Below are 17,638 nucleotides of genomic sequence, written 5' to 3'. Positions count from 1 at the left end.
TGCTGAAGCTGAGACTCAGAGTTTGTTTGTTTTTTTAAATTATTTTATTTTTGGCTGCGTGGGGTCTTTGTTGCTGCGCACAGGCTCTCTCTAGTTGCAGTGAGCGGGGGCTACTCTTCGTTGCGGTGTGTGAGCTTCTCATTGCAGTGGCTTCTCTTGTTGAGGAGCACGGGCTCTAGGTGCACAGGCTTCAGTAGTTGTGTCTCGTGGGCTCTAGAGCGCAGGCTCAGTAGTTGTAGCGCATGGGCTTAGTTGCTCCGCGCGTGGGGGAATTTCCTGGACCAGGGCTCGAACCCGTGTCCCCTGCATTGGCAGGCGGATTCTTAACCACTGCGCCGCCAGGGAAGCCCTGACTCAGGGTTTTAAATAGGTTTCCTGAAGTCTCAGAGAGGCAGGTGGGAAGGTTCAAACCTAATGCTAAGCCTCCAAAGCCCACTCTCTTCTCTTTTTCCACTTGCCACACTGGGGAAGCACTGCCATATTTACCTAGAAAATGTCCAGTGCTCATTTCCACTTGACGACGGAAGGTCCTTGTCATCTTTTGCAAAGGGAGACAGCATTATAGGAGGTGGGTGCTCCAGTACTTTTACATTTAAAGACTAGGAGTGGGATTTGGAGATGGGGTTCCTTTTTTGAGGCAGCAGGCTAGAGCTACAAGGTGTGCTGGTTTCGGGACTCTATGAAGCTAGTGAGGATTAAAGCCACCATTAGGAGCTTATGAACACTCTGCTTGATTCAGCTGAGCTAACTGGCAGTCCTCAACCCAGTCGGTATCCTCTGTTCTTACCTGATATTGGGATGCCGGAAAACCAAACGCAGCTGCTTCTGAGTTTTGACTTTAGATGGTTTTTTAAGGGAAGTAAAGAAATCTGCTAGAAAAGGGCATGGGCATTGCGGTGCCAGGCTGACCTGGATTTGAATTCTAGTTCCATCTCTTCCTTGTTCCTACTTATACTTTGCATAAGTAACGTCCCCTTCCTAAGTTGTCTTCCTTCTCCGTAAACGGGGGTTTACTGTGGGGATTAAATAAAAGATATAAATAGAGCACTTCTATGCCTAGCACAGCAGAGACACATTAGAGTCTTTTCCTTCCAGTTTCTGTGCCTTTTTTTTTTTTTTTTTTTTTTAAGTGAGGGGACTCTTTTTTGGAAGTCCAAATTGGGAGGTCACTTTTGCTCTCCATCTTATGGAGGAAGATGGGGTATCCTTGACTGTTTTCTCTTGAGCTGATGGTTAGATTCCTCTCAGTTTTAATCACACAGAAAGCTAGTGAATCAGACACAGTGAAAGAAAAACATGATCGACAGTAAACAATAGCTCTTTTGCAACAATGAACCAGTTAGGAGGGTTCATTCTCCAGCATCATGTTTTTAAGTCCCAGCTCCAAGCAGTTGTTCGGTTAACTTTTTATTTGTATTATTTTTGCAGCCTAATTCTACCACCTTCAGTATCCATACTTTCTTCCCACAGGCTTTACCCTATACTGAGTAAGGAGGTCATTCCTAACTGCACCACCCACCACTCTGCTTTATCTTTCACCTGAAGGGAACCATGAAGAAAAAGGACTGAGAAGAAAACAGAGAAAGGGTAATTTTTTTCTCTTTTCCTAGGGTCAAGCCGATAAATTACTTGATGTAAGGCAGTGAAGAAATCCAGGCTATGCACGAAACCCACTGGGTCTGTGTGGCATGCTAGACACAAGTAACAAATATGCTGATTCATGTTAAATTCAGGCTTTCTCCAAAATGGTAGTAAATTCAAGATAAAAATGAGGAAATTGCAGTAACACCAGTAGAAGATTATGTGAAAGAAGATCTGAAAGAACAGAACAGTTATCGCTAGGCTATAAGAAAGGAAAATATTTATTGGAGGATGTTTAGTATTGGTTTTAAATAGAAGGTAATGCCCTTTCCCCATATTTTATAAATCAGTTATTTCCTAATCTCCTTCTCCAGACATGCAATATTTCTCCCCAAATCTTCAAAACCATCAGGACTTACTTGATGATGCTCTCTGGAATATGGATGCAATCCATTGGGATCAGCCCACTGAGTTCTGATAAGCTACTGACGTATTTAATTTTACTGCTGAACTTTGAACTAGAAAAAAGAAAAGAAAAAAGATATCAGTCGCTCCTCCATCCCTTCTCAGGCTGCTGCCTCTTCTTGAAAATTCTTATCACCTTGTCCCAGCACTCTTACTAAGAAGAATGGCTATTTGAGTAGCTACTATGTGCCAGACACTATTTTAACTGGTTTATATATATTCTTTTATTTCCTATGATTGATAGCCTAATGAGGTAGATACTGTTATCGTTCTCTTTTTAAAGATAAGGAAACTTAAAACATATGGCGTTAAGTGTTTGCCCAGATTTCACCTTCAGTAAGTGGCAAAGCCTAGATTTAAACCCGGGCAGCCTGACTGCAGGGTCCACACATGGCATGGCCTCCCGGTGGTTCCTGCCACTCTGAATTGTCACCGGTTTATGGTTTGTTTCCCTTTGTTTGCTTGTTTGTTTTTAGCAAACAAAAATCTTGTCATTAGTTCTTTCAGAATCTACCATGGTTGATATATTTTTAAAATATATATCAACCTGTTTTCCTCTTATTTTTTTAGTTGTACTTTTATTTTAAATATATATATACTTTTTAAAGTTTTAAATCTCGAAAGGTCATTCCAGATGAAACAATGTTCAAAAAACAATGTTCCAATCATCGGATTTGAATGACAGACGGCTTTCATCTCAATGTTGTCATTTTAGATGTGTGTAAATGCATAGAAAACAACTTGCAAGGAGACCCCTGAATTTGCCTCTGGGGAAGGGGGCTGGGCACAAGAGTCGGTAGTTGCTGAAGGAAGAACTTGGTCTTTATAATGATTGGATGTTTTATAAGAAGAAGGAAGGCATTTTTGTATTGTTGGTGTAATAGCAAGCTACTTCTAAAAATAGATCATTCCAGTTGAAAGGGAATTTGATCAGGCATCGAACTTTCCTGAATGTTCTCCAATGAAAGGGCCTCCCCAGTCTACTGGGAGGATGCTGTGCCACCTGCCAACTGTACTGTCTTCTGTTCAACTACTGCATATTCTAATAGGAAGTCTTTTCAAGGTCAGTTCTCCATACATCTGTCTTTCACATTTTACTCGCAGTTTTGACCCTGGGCCACTGGCTGTGACTTGTGAACACCCTTCATCTCCCAAAAGTCACTTCTAGTCGTCCTGATCAGCCTTGGGTGAACACACACTACCAACAATATGCTACCTTAGGCCACTTCCTTCCTCCAGAGTTTTCAAGCTAAATTCAGGTTTTGATGAAAGATGGAGGAGGTGGAATAAAAAGGCAGAAGAAGTTAGTTATGCAAGGGGGGACACCTCCACACTGGAATGTACAGTTCTCTAAATATGCCTGGTGTATGGTACCTCCTTCTTGGTGTGTTGGTACCTGCTGTTTCCTCTACCTGGCTTTAGCTAGCCAATGCTGTTAGTCTTCAGAACTCAACTTGAGGGCACATTCTTCTGGAAAGCTCTCTTGATGCAGACTCTCAGCCTTCACACTCCACCTGTTACCTTAAAACTCACACTCACCGTGAGTTATCAGGCCTCATCGCGCTTCCTTTGTACCCTGTATTATAACTGTTTTCTAGTCCTCCTATGTCAGCTGCCCGGCTGTGAACTCCCTGAGGGCAGCAACTGAGCTATTTAACTTCTCAGGCTCCAGCACCTAACCCAATGCTTGACACAAACGATTCATTTTAAAAAAAGGCATTTGAGGGGAGAGAGAAAAATTAGGAGTATGGGATTAGCAGATACAAACTACTATATATATAAAATAGATAGACAACAAGGTCCTCCTGTGTAACACAGGGAACTATATTCAATATCCCGCAATAAACCATAATGGAAATACGATATATATTCTTTTTCATATTCAGTTTTTTATATATACATATATATATATGTATATATATAAAACTGAATCACTTCACTGTACACCAGAAACTAACACAACACTGTAAATCAGTTATACTTCAATTTAAAAAATACATGAATTAAAAAAAAAACTTACCATATACCTCTATCATAGGTGTTACCCTTTAGCAGTGAAAAGACCTATAATACATTTTAGTGACCTCCTTTTTTCAGTTCAAAAAATTGATGACACTGATGTAGACTGATTTACAGAGGGATATTTAAAGAGGGTCTTACATGATGAAATTGTAGAACACGGTGTTTAAGTGCTTGAAACGTGTGTTCTTTAGAATTACGCAGACATTGGGTTCAAAGCCTGAATCTATCATTTCTTGGCTGTGTTACCTTAGACCTGGGGTTGGCAAACCATGGCCAAAGCCAGCTTATGATTTTTTTTTTTTACATCCTTGAGCTACGACTGGTTTTTACATTTTTTAAATGGTTGAAAAATGCTCAAAAGAAGAATATTGTGACATGTAAAAGATTTCAGAAAATTCAATGTCAGTATTCATGAATCAAGTTTTATTGGAACACAGCCATACTTATTTATTTACATATTGTCTACGGATGCTTTCACCCTACCACGGAAGAGCTGAGTGGTTGTGATTAAGACTGTATGGCCCATAACATGGAAAATACTTAATATCTGATCCTTTACAGAATGGCTTTGCTGGCTCCTGCTTTAGACAATTTATTTGACCTCACTGAACCTCAGGGTTTTCTCCTATATAACAGAAATAGTAAGCAGTACCTCCTTCAGAGGACTGTCATTAGGGTTAAATAAAATAATGCATGTAAGCACTCAGTAAAGGTAGGCCATTATTATACATGATCTACCGCAACACTACTTGCTATAAGTTTATTATTTTTGTTGTAATTATTATCTTGAAACGCCCTTCAATAAATGTTGACTTACAATCTGTTTTCAATACTCTTACCATAACAAGTATTTATCAGGAAGAAATATATTTGTTTTATAATTAGAGCTGAACTATTAAATAAACATCAGTGAATCAATATCAATTCTAATGCTTGCTTTTTTACACATTAAAGTTTATATAAGCTCTTCCTCCTCCCCTGTCAAAGCATTTTCTGCTAATCTTAAAATAAGTGGCTTTTTGTACATCTTAAAAGCTCATATTATTTTTTAAAGTAATATAACATGGTATGGTAAAGAAATCTTTGCCAGAGGAAGACTAGGTTGAATCCTGCTACTGCTCAGTTTTTGGAAGTAGGGGATGGGAATGCTAAATAAATAAGTGAACAGGGAACAAAAAAGGTGGACTCTGGAAGGCACAGTAAAATCTACATTAAAAAAATATAAAGGATTTTAACCTTTAATTGTTTTCTCCAGAAGTAAAGTGATCAGAATTTTTCTTAGGGATTCATTAATAACTTGGAGATGGAAAAATTTCAATTTATCTGATTGGTATCCTGACGTTAGGGAAGACATTGTTCTAGTTAGCTGAAGTATAGTTGATTCACAATATTGTATTAGTTTCAGGCATACAACATAGTGATTCCCTATTTTTATAGACTATATTCCACTGAAGTTATTATAAAATGTCGGCTGTATTCCCTGTGCTGTATAATATATGCTTGTAGCTTATTTATTTTATACCTAGTTTGTACCTCTTAATTCCATACCCCTATCTTGCCCCTCCCTATTTTATTATATTTTGTAAAGCTCTCCAGAAAACCTGTACTGTCCCTTTCATTTAACTGTCTCATTCTTACTATATAAAAGGCATATCTTACTTTTCATCACTGAAATGTAAGGTTATACAGCACCCAACACAGAATAGATGATAAACAAATATTTACTGATTTGAAGTGAATTTAAACCAAGAAGCCTTATGGATAATCAAAACAAAGCTCTCAAAATGGCCGCTCAGACGCTTTGCCTACCTTTGGTAACCCACGTGGGATTTGTTCAGAAGAAATAGAACAATTAAGACAAGACCTGGCGTCTGTTTCTGTCCCTGGTGTGTCTTTATTTTCATTGTTATGTTACTCTACCTCTTTGATTCTCTACCATATACCATATATTACTTTAAAAGTACTATCTGTTCCCTTTTGTAATATGGCACAGAAACCTCACTATTTTATCTTCTGTGTTTACAGCAAGCAGTATAAAAGTCATGTTTTATAATTATGGGGGGAAAATATTCACTGCGAAAATATGCTCACTCTTAATTAGAGTCTCTTGCTGGGTAGTCCAAAGTATATTTTCAGGAAAGGCAGAGGCAAACATATTTTCCTACTCTCTTGGTTTATGAATTTTTGTTCAGAAGACAATGAATACATATTTTTAAAAACTAGTACGTTTACTTTTACTACAGTAATGACCATACCTTATAAAAGGTCGTGTAATTGCAAGGATTGTTCTGATGAACCAAGATGGATGAACAATGATGAATGATTTTAAGTTCTTCCGCAACCTATTGTGAAAAGAAAAAAAATTACTCATAACCTATTTTGTTTGTTTGTTTGTTTTTTGTGGTACGCAGGCCTCTCACTGTTGTGGCCTCTCCCGTTGCGGAGCACAGGCTCCATGGCCATGGCTCACGGGCCCAGCCGCTCCGTGGCATGTGGGATCTTCCCGGACCGGGGCACGAACCCGTGTCCCCTGCATCGGCAGGCGGACTCTCAACCACTGCGCCACCAGGGAAGCCCACTCATAACCTATTTTGAGTGGGAGTTAAAACAGAAAGTATATCCCCAAATAAGAATATATATATATGATATTAGGGGATTCTATGTAAGTTACTGTTATCTGGTAGGAAGGTACAGAATGCCATGATCAATCAAACGAATGCCTTTTGAGATATAATTTGAAACATGCGTAATTCAAACCTCAGTTTCCCATAAGAATAAATGTAAAATAGAATTTTTGTATTCTTGGAGTGCATAAATCTATAACCATATGGCATGTTTTTGTTTAACGATGTTTTTCATTTTTGTCAGCATTATTTTTACTATTTTGAAATGAATACACTCTTACTAGCAACTTAGCCAATTTGTTCTACTGAGCCTGGGTTTCTTCTTCTGTAGAGTGAAAATGGTAACAGTATAGCATGTGGTTGTTTGGCCTTCAGATAATCATTTTAGCGTTTTGTACATTCAGGCATATTTTTCAGCATTAGCAATGCTACTTTATGTATGTTTAGATGATTAATGGATTTTAGTTACTATAACAGGACACTCACATGTTGCTATACAGGGAGCCACATCTGAGGGGAAGCCACACATATGGAAGACATCATAAATTTGTATGCTTATTATGACAATTTTCCTGTAGATGGCAATAACGTGTTTGGTTCTAATAAAACCAGTATGGATAGAAGTGACGTATCTTGAGGAAGGGGCACACAAAGGCACCATATGGGCCAGAATTAACAGTGAATGTTGAAATAGGAGCAGTAGGATTGCCTAAGTCACAACAGTCCTAGTGCACGAAAATGGCCGCAAGGTTACATGATACTAGTAAAGAATCATGGACTTTGGCTTATCAGCTCAAATTGCACCTCCATATGGCAACAGCATATGCATATTTAAAATACTTGTTGCCAAGTTTGAGATTACAACATTTAACAAAATCTAGGGAAGATCTGCTTTATTTCAAATTTGGGGCATCAAGTGACACTTATTAATATTTTTATAATTTATTATCTCAAATCAGCATTAATTCAATGTTCCTAAATTGTGATCGCATCTTTGGTAAATTAAAAGGTCACTGGAGATGGGAGTCACTGAGCAAGTCAAAATAGTGATTAGATTATGGAGCCCACATACCGTCTGTCAATCATCTGGTAGCATTTCTTCATCCAGCCTAGCCCTGGCATCTTCCGTCTTGGGGTTGCACCATTCAAGTACACAATCATATAGTCTTCAGCTACCATCAGCTCTAATGTACTTATTACATATCTGATCACAGGAAGAAAGATAAGTGTTTTCAGTTTCCACATGAAAGAGTTCATCTTATTTCACCATAATTATATAACATTTAAATTACAGGGTGCATGATATTTAAGAACGGTTGCACACATTCCCTCTTCAGCTTGAGAAGAATGCAGTTACCTAAGATCAGTTCTCTGAGAGTATTACTCATTTATTTGCACAGTTATCTTTTTTCCATTTTTTTTTAAATGCAGGTACACTTGAAAAATGTGTAGGTTAGAAACCTGACTTTCAAAAATGTCAGCAATGTTATTATATACTAAGGGCAAGTCAGATTAAATAAAGGCAGATATAAATGAGGTCAGGTTATCATCAGTTGGCTAAGAACATGTTATCAGAGAACAAAAATAATACTTCACCCAAAGGAAACGTTACAGAATTTTAAAATGCAGACCAGACTGTGTTCATTTTGTTTTCGATTCATTCTACAGACAAAACAGCCCCTCTAAAGCTTTTGGTCTCTTGAGCAATTTTCCTTGACACAGATTTCATCAACTTTTAATCAAAGGCTTAGAATAGTCTACATCATCTATCTCCTTTTATTAAAGATGCTCTATCTGCCATCACATGCCCGCAGACATTAACTGAAAACATTTTGTTGTAAATATCACTCACAGGAAAAGATTTTCCATGACATAGTGGTAATCCGCCCGACTGCTGTCTGGCAGAAAACAGGCAGCAAACACAATGATGGCATTTAGGCCATCCCCGTAGTATCCTAGAGGACAAACAAAAAGACATTTGTAACCAACTGAAAGCTCTTAACAAGATATTTAACCTAAAGGATAAATCTGGAAGCCTTGGCAAGAGTGTGTATGTGCATGTATTAGGTACATCTTTAAATGAGTATTATGTAGACCATACTTCTATAAGTATATACACATATAATTATCTTTCAGTGGTTAAGATGTAAGTTATATAGATTCTTAAATAGTGTGAATATATTTGCATATATAGGGTGTCCATGTATTAAGGATGATTATACGTGTTGTACACAGTCATAAGTGTGTTAGAAGTATTCAACTTATCAAAAGATGGTGGGGCAACACTTTTTGACTTCAGGGCATCTAATTTATATAATAAAAAAGTTAATTTATATAACACTGTTTCTTTTAATGGCTAAGAAAGAGGTTCTCTTTGATCCTCCTTAGTTCATCCTAGTTGTAGCAAGCCTGTGTTCCTTGAAAGCCCATCTTTGAACTTCGTGGCAAGGGTTGGTCAGGTCTCCACAGGTTTGTCTCTGGAATCTCAATGTACTGTATTTTTATTTTTTAATATCCCTTTTTAAACATTTGTGATTTGTGTCATATAACATAGTTCTGGACTTCAGAAACATTAAAGAGATTTCCTCAAACCTTTGAGTAGGAGGACAGGACACACCCTCAAGCCTGATCAGAATTCAGTGTGTTTCATTTTTTCAGAACTCTAAATACCCTTCTGGTGATTACAAGGCAGTAAAATACTGGCTGGATATAGATTTGGACGGGCTTAACTCTTGAAAAGCAGTTTAATAAGATGTTCTCTACAAGGATAGAGTATGACTCTACCACAAAAGAGGTGGGGGAAGAAAGTGATACCAACTACAAATACATCAAATTATGGGTTTGCATATATTACTAATTTGAGGTTGCTGTAGACAATGTTTATGCTACATATCTTAGAAGATGCTACCTACATAAGTATATACCTGATGCAACACATATGCAAAACAGGATTGGAATAGCTTCCCTCTGGATTTTTTGCTTTAGTCCCATCTTTTCCGAAATGCAGGTATTTACTAACTTTTTTTTTTAGAATGTGGTATGAAGGAAAATGGCAGGAGATATATTTTAATATAAGAAGTGTTTGTTCCACAAACAGTTTCATTTAGGAAGAGCCATAACAATAGAAATCTGCAAAGGATAGAATTAGTGTCACTAAGCCACCCTAACACCACAAAAATACGCAGTTCAGGCTCAGCACAATGAAGAAGAGTTCATTAAAAGAAAAAAATAGGCGTAATGAATCCCTCTTAAAAACAAGTACAAAAGTATTCTTCTGAGAGACACCAGGAAAGGCAGAGACAAGATGGCAGAGTAGAAGGACTTGAGCTCACCTCCTCACACGAAAACACCAAAATCACAACTAACTGCTGAACAACCATTGACAAAAAAGACTCAACCCTAACACAAAAAGATATACACCCAAAGACAAAGAGGAAGCCACAATGAGATGGTAGGAGGGGATCTTTCGTGATATAATCAAATCCCTCACTGGAAAATAATTATATCACAGAGGTTCTCCCACACGAGTGAGAGTTCTGAGGCCCACATCAGGCTCCCCAGCCTGGGGGCCTGGCATCGGGTGGAGGATCCCTCAGGCATTTGGCACTTTTAAGGCCAGTGGGGCTTTAGCACAGCAGCTCCACAGGACTGGGGGAAACAGAGACTCCACTCTTGGAGGGCACACACAAGGTTCAATGTGCACTGGGGCCCAGGGCAGAGCAGTGACTCCACAGGAGCCTGGGCTAGACCTACCTGCGCATCTTGGAGAGTCTACTGGGGAGGGGGAAATTGGCTGTGGCTCACTGTGGGGGCAGGGACACTGGTGGTGGACACCTCAGGGAATACCCATTGGCGTGAGCTCTCCTGAAGGTTGCCAGTTTGGGACCTGGCCCCACCCAACAATCTGCAGGCTCCAGTGCTGGGACACCTCAGTCCAAACAACCAACAGGGTGGGAACAGAGCCCCACCCATCAGCAGACAGGCTGCCTAAAGTCATCCTGAGCCAACAGCTGCCTATATATATATATACCACTTAACCTGGCCCTGCCCATTAGAGGGACAAGACCCAGCTCCACCCACCAGTGGGCAGGCACCAGTCCCTCCCATCAGAAAGCATGCACGAACCCCTGGACCAGCCTCACCCACTGGGGGTAGACACCAGAACCAAGAAGAATTACAGCCCTGCAGCTGGAGGAACAGAGACCACAAACACAAAAAGTTAAGACACAATGAGATGGCAAAGAAATATGTCCCAGATGAAGGAACAAGATAAAACCCCCGAAGAACAACTAAGTGAAGTGGAAATAGGCAATCTACCCAAAAAAGAATTGAGTAATGATAGTAAAGATGATCCAAGATCTCAGAAAAAGAATGGAGGCACAGACTGAGAGGATACAAGAAATGTTTAATAAAGAGCTAGAAGCTTTAAAGAACAAACAGAGATGGACAGTGCAACAAGTGAAGTGAAAAATGTGCCAGAAGGAATCAGTAGCAGAATAAATGAGGCAGAAGAACAAATAAGTGAGCTGACAGACAGAATGGTGGAAAATCACTGCCATGTAAATGAGGACAGTCTAAGAGACCTCTGCGACAACACTAAACGCACCAACATTCGCATTATAGGGATCCCAGAAGGAGAATAGCGAGAGAAAGGGCCTGAGAAAATATCTGAAGAGATAATAGCCAAAAACTTCCCTAACATGAAAAAGGAAACACTCAAGTCCAGGAAGTGCAGAGCCCCATACAGGATAAATCTAAGAAGGAACACACCAAGACACATAATAATCAAATTGACAAAAATTAAAGACAAAGAAAAAAATATTAAAAGCAACAAGGGGGCCTTCCCTGGTGGCGCAGTGGTTGAGAGTCCGCCTGCTGATGCAGGGGACGCGGGTTCGTGCCCCGGTCTGGGAAGATCCCACATGCCGCGGAGCAGCTGGGCCCGTGAGCCATGGCCGCTGAGCCTGTGCGTCCGGAGCCTGTGCTCCGCAACAGGAGAGGCCACAACAGTGAGAGGCCCACTACCACACACACACAAAAAAAGTAACAAGGGAAAAGCAACAAATAACATACAAGGGAATCCCCATAAGGTTATCACCTGAACTTTCAGCAGAAACTCTGCAGTCTAGAAGGGAGTGGCACGATATACTTAAAGTGATGAAAGGGAAAAACCTACAACCAAGAATACTCTACCCAGCAAGGCTCTCATTGAGATTTGACAGAGAAATCAAAAGCTTTACAGACAACCAAAAGCTAAGAGAATTCAGCACCACCAAACCAGCTTTACAACAAATGCTAAAGGAACTTCTCTCAGCAAAAAAGAAAAGGCCACAACTAGAAAGAAGAAAATTACAAACGGGAAAGCTCACCAGTAAAAAGCAAACATACAGTTAAGGTAGGAAATCACCCACAAGATGAAAAACCAGCAATCGTGAGAAGAGGAGAGCACACATGCAGGATATTGGAAATGCATTTGAAATTAAGAGACTAGCAACTTTAAACAATCTTGTATATATATAGACTGCTATATCGAAACTTATGGTAACTGCAAACCAAAAATTAACAATAGGTTAACACACAAAAAAGAAAAAGCAATCCAAACACAACTCTAAAGATAGTCATCAAATCACAAGAGAACAAAAGAGGGAGGGAATAAAAAAGACCTACAAAAGCAAATCCAAAACAATTTAACAAGATGGCAATAAGAACTCACATATCAATAATTACCTTAAATGTAAATGGATTAAATGTCCCAACCAAAAGACATAGACTGGGGCTTCCCTGGTGGCACAGTGGTTGAGAGTCCTCCTGCTGATGCGGGGGACATGGGTTCGTGCCCCGGTCCGGGAAGGGCCCACATGCCACGGAGCAGCTAGGCCCGTGAGCCATGGCCTCTGGGCCTGCGCGTCCGGAGCCTGTGCTCCGCAACGGGAGAGGCCACAACAGTGAGAGGCCTGTGTACCGCAAAAAAAAAAAAAAAAAAAAAAAAAAAAGACATAGACTGGCTGAATGGATACAAAAACAAGACCCATATATATTCTGTCTACAACAGACCCACTTCAGATCTAAGGACACATACAGACTGAAAGTGAGGGCATGGGAAAAGGTATTCCATGCAAATGGAAATCAAAAGAAAGCTGGAGCAGCAATACTGATATCAGACAAAATAGACTTTAAAATAAAGACTGTTACAAGAGAGAAAGAAGGACACTACATAATGATCAAGGGATCAATCCAAGATATAAAAATTGTAAATACATATACAAATCCAATGTAGGAGTGCCTCAATATATAAGGCAAATGCTAACAGCCATTTCTCCTAAAAGGAGAAATTGACTGTAGCACAATAATAATGGGAGACTGGTGGGAGGGAGGGAGATGCAAGAGGGAAGAGATATGGGGATATATGTATAGCTGATTCACTTTTTTATAAAGCAGAAACTAACACACCATTGTAAAGCAATTATACTCCAATAAAGATGTTAAAATTAATAATAATAATGGGGGACTTTAACACCCCCCTTACATTAATGGACAGATCATCCAGATAGAAAATCAATAAGGAAACACAGGCCTTAAATGACACATTAGATCAGATGGACTTAATTGATATTTATAGAATATTCCATCCGAAAGCAGCAGGATACACATTCTTCTTATGTGCACATGGAACATTTTCCAGGATACATCACATGCTGAGCCACAAAACAAGCCTCAGTAAATCTGAGAGAACGGAAATCATATCAAGCATCTTCTCTGACCACAATGCTATGATATTAGAAATAAACTACAAGGAAAAAACTGTAAAAAAAAAAAAAAACCAAACATGTGGAGGCTAAACATATGTTATTAAATGACCAATGGATGACTGAAGAAATCAGAGGAAATCAAAAACCTAGTGACAAATGAAAACACAATGATCAAAACCTATGGGACGCAGCAAAAGCAGTGCTAAGAGGGAAGTTTACAGCAATATAGTCTTACCTCAGGAAACAAGAAGAGTCTCAAACAACCTAACCTTACACCTAAAGCAACTAGAGAAAGAAGAACCAAAAAAAACACAAAGTTAGCAGAAGGAAAGAAATCGTAAAGATCAGTGCAGAAATAAATGAAATAGAGAAGAAGAAAACAATAGCAAAGATGAATGAAACTAAAAGCTGGTTCTTTGAGAAGACAAACAAAATTGATAAGCCTTTAGCCAGACTCATGAAGAAAAAAAGGGAGTACTCAAATCAATAAAATTAGAAATGAAAAAGAAGTTACAACTGACACCACAGAAATACAAAGGAACATAAGAGACTACTATAAGCAACTGTATGCCAAGAAACTGGACAACCTGGAAGAAATGGACAAATTCTTAGAAAGGTACTATCTACCAAGACTGAATCAGGAAGAAGTAGAAAATATGAACAGACCAGTCACAAGCACTGAAATTGAAACTGTGATTTTAAAATGCCCAACAAACAAAAGTGCAGGGCCAGAAGGCTTCACAGGCGAATTCTATAAAACATTTACAGAAGAGTTAACACCTATTCTTTTGAAACTCTTCCAAAAAAGTCAAAGAGGAAGGAACAGTCCCAAACTCATTCTATGAGGCCACCATCATACCAGACAAAGATACCAGAAAAAAAGAAAATTACCAGCCAATATCACTGGTGAACATAGATGCAAAAATCCTCAACAACATACTAGCAAACAGAATCCAACAGCACATTAAAAGGATCATACACCATGACTGAGTGGGATTTATCCCAGGGATGCAAGGAGTTTTCAGTATACACAAGTAAATCAGTGTGATAAACCACATTAACAAACTGAATAATAAAAACCATATGATCCTCTCAATTGATGCAGAAACAGCTTTTGACAAAATTCAGCACCAATTTATGATAAAAACTCTCCAGATAGTGAGCATAGAGGGAACCTACCTCAACATAATAAAGGCCATATATGAAAAACCCAGTCAACATCATACTCAATGGTGAAAAGCTGAAAGCATTTCCTCTAAGATCAGGAACAAGACAAGGATGTCCACTCTTGCCACTCTTACTCAACATAGTTTTGGAAGTCCTAGCCATGGCAATCAGAGAAGAAAATGAAATAAGAGGAATCTAAATTGGAAAAGAAGTAAAACGGTCACTGTTTGCAGATGACATGATACTATACATAGGAAATCCTAAATATGCTGCCAGAAAACTACTAGAGCTCATCAATGAATCTCGTAAGGTTGCAGGATACAAAATTAATACACAGAAATCTGTTACATTTCTATACACTAACAATGAAAGATCAGAAAGAGAAATTCAAGAAACAATTCCACTTACCATCGCATCAAAAAGAATAAAATACCTAGGAGTAAACCTGCCTAAGGAGGCAAAAGACCTGTACTCTGAAAACTGTAAGATGCTGATGAAAGACAGTGAAGATGACACAAACAGGTGGAAAGATATACCATGTTCTTGGATTGGAAGAATCAATATTGTCAAAATGACTATACTACCCAAGGCAATCTACAGATCCAGTGCTATCCCTATGAAATTACCATGGGCGTTTTTCACAGAAGTAGAGAAAAAAATTTTTTAATTTGTATAGAAACACAAAAGACCTCAAATAGCTAAAGTAATCCTCAGAAAGAAAAATGAAGCTGGAGGAATCAGTCTCCCTGGCTTCGGACTATACTACAGAGCTACAGAATCAAAACAGTATGGTACTGACATGAAAACAGAAATATAAATCAATGGAACAGGACAGAAAGCCCAGAAATAAACCCACACACCTATGATCAATTAATCTACAACAAAGGAGGCAAGAATATACAATGGAGAAAAGACAGTCTTTTCAGTAGTGGTGCTGGGAAAACCAGACAGCTACATATGAAAGAATGAAACTAGAACATTCTCTAACACCATACACAAAATGGATTAAAGATCTAAATGTAAGACCAGATACTATAACACTCTTAGAGGAAAACACAGGCAGAACACTCTTTGACATAAACCGTAGCAATATCTTTTTGGATCCACCTCCTAGAGTAATGAAAATAAAAACAAAAAAATTAAATGGGACCTAATCAAACTTAACAAGCTTTTGCACAGCAAAGGAAACCATAAACAAAATGAAAACACAACCCACAGAATGGGAGAATATATTTGCATATGAAGTGACTGACAAGGGATTAATCCCCAAAATATACAAACAGCTCATGCAGCTCATTATCAAATAAACAAACAATCCAATCAAAAAATGGGCAGAAGCTCTAAATAGACATTTCTCCAAAGAAGATATACAGATGGCCAAAAAGGACATGAAAAGATGTTCAACAAAGCTAATTATTAGAGAAATGCAAATCAAAACTACAATGAGGTATCACCTCACACTGGTCAAAATGGCTATCATCAAAAAGTCTACAATAAATGCTGGAGAGCGTGCAGAGAAAAGGGAGCCCTTCTACACTGTTGGTGGAAATGTAATTTGATACAGCCACTATGGAGAACAGTATGCAGGTTCCTTAAAAAACTAAAAATTGAACTACCATATGACCCAGCAATCCCATTCCTGGGCATATATCCAGAGAAAAACATAATTTGAAAAGATGCATTCATCCCAATATTCATTGCAGCAGTATTTACAGTAGCCAAGACATGAAAACAATCTAAATGTCCATCGACAGAGGAACGGATAAAGAATATGTGGTACATATATACAATGGAATGTTACTCAGCCATAAAAAGGAGTGAAGTAATGCCATTTGCAGCAACATGGGTAGCCCTAGAGATTATCATACTAAGTGAAGAGAAAGACAGAGACAGAGAAAGACAAGTATTATATCACTTATATGTGGAATATAAAAAAAATTATACAAATGAAGTTATTTACATAACAGAAACAGAATCACAAACTTTGAAAACAAACTTATGGTTTCCAGAGGGGAAATGGGGAGGGGGGCGATAAAATTAGGAGTTTGGGGTTAACACATACACACTGCCATATATAAAATAGGTCATCAACAAGGACCTACTGTATAGCACAGGGAACTCTACTCAATATTCTGTAATAACCTATATGGGAAAAGAATCTGAAAAAGAACGGATATATGTATATGTACAATTGAATCATGCTGAAACTAACACATCACCCCTGAAACTAACACAACATTGCAGATCAGCGATACACTAATATCTAATAAAAATTAGATTAAAAAAATAAAAAATTTTATAAAAGCATCCTTCTAAATGTAGCTGTCTGACTCCAGGGTGTCAGGATAATTGCAAGATTATGACGCTCAGTTACTTTGATTTCTTTTTCTATTTCTGGAGAATTTCTAAGAATACGTTGTTGTCGTTTTTTAAAGGAAAGACTGAGGTTTATAAACAGTACTTCAGAAGTCATCCTAAATGGCAATTCACAATGGCAGTTGTGTTACTGCTGTCTGTCCTTGGCGTGTTGTAGTATCACGTTGGCTTGGGTTTATTTAACCAAAGGAATACTCAACGGTCAACTTACCACTTCCTGATCAATGACTAAGCTGGGATTGACTCTTTCTATAAAAATCACTGAAATTGACAAATGATGATGGATTTTGCATTTTGGGGCAGAGGATTTGTAGGAAGGGAAGAAGAGGCAAAAGAAAGAGGAGGAGAGGAGGAGATGTAGCGTGTAAGGAAGGAACGAGAAAAAGATTTCCTCGTGAAAGTTTTCTTCTAAATCAAGAGCAGGTACCGTTGTTGTCAGGCTTTGGAGCTATTCCAGATAGCAGTTGCTGGCAAAGTGTAATAACGTGAATGAACAGGACCGTTTGCATTTTGTTCCTCGCCAGTGTCTCCAAGGGGGTGAGCTAACCCCATTTCTACGCTAAACATGCAGCTGACTCAAGTGAAGTTGCCTGTTGGCAAACACAGAATTCACGTGAAGTTTCGCTTTTTAACACATGTATTTTATCAGACTCT

The 17,638-nt window shown here is 38.6% G+C and overlaps 1 protein-coding gene across 2 annotated transcripts in view; it reads right to left on the bottom strand.

The window, feature by feature from the left end:
* The window catches only part of PRUNE2 (prune homolog 2 with BCH domain), a 271,709-nt gene that overhangs the window by 17,055 nt on the left and 237,016 nt on the right, over nucleotides 1–17,638 (bottom strand). For both annotated transcript variants that reach the window (XM_082655958.1, XM_082655959.1), the window contains exons 13-16: nucleotides 8,545–8,647; nucleotides 7,765–7,896; nucleotides 6,324–6,410; nucleotides 2,001–2,099 (exon numbers count right to left, since the gene is read on the bottom strand). In XM_082655958.1, coding sequence (XP_082512084.1) covers nucleotides 2,001–2,099; nucleotides 6,324–6,410; nucleotides 7,765–7,896; nucleotides 8,545–8,647 — 421 coding nt within the window. The remainder of the gene's footprint in view (nucleotides 1–2,000; nucleotides 2,100–6,323; nucleotides 6,411–7,764; nucleotides 7,897–8,544; nucleotides 8,648–17,638) is intronic.

This window comes from Grampus griseus (assembly GCF_964374135.1).
Source record: "Grampus griseus genome assembly, chromosome: 6".
Classification (NCBI taxonomy): Eukaryota; Metazoa; Chordata; class Mammalia; order Artiodactyla; family Delphinidae; genus Grampus; species Grampus griseus.
The sequence above is the reverse complement of the archived record's forward strand: the minus strand, read 5'-3'. Positions and strand labels throughout refer to the sequence as shown.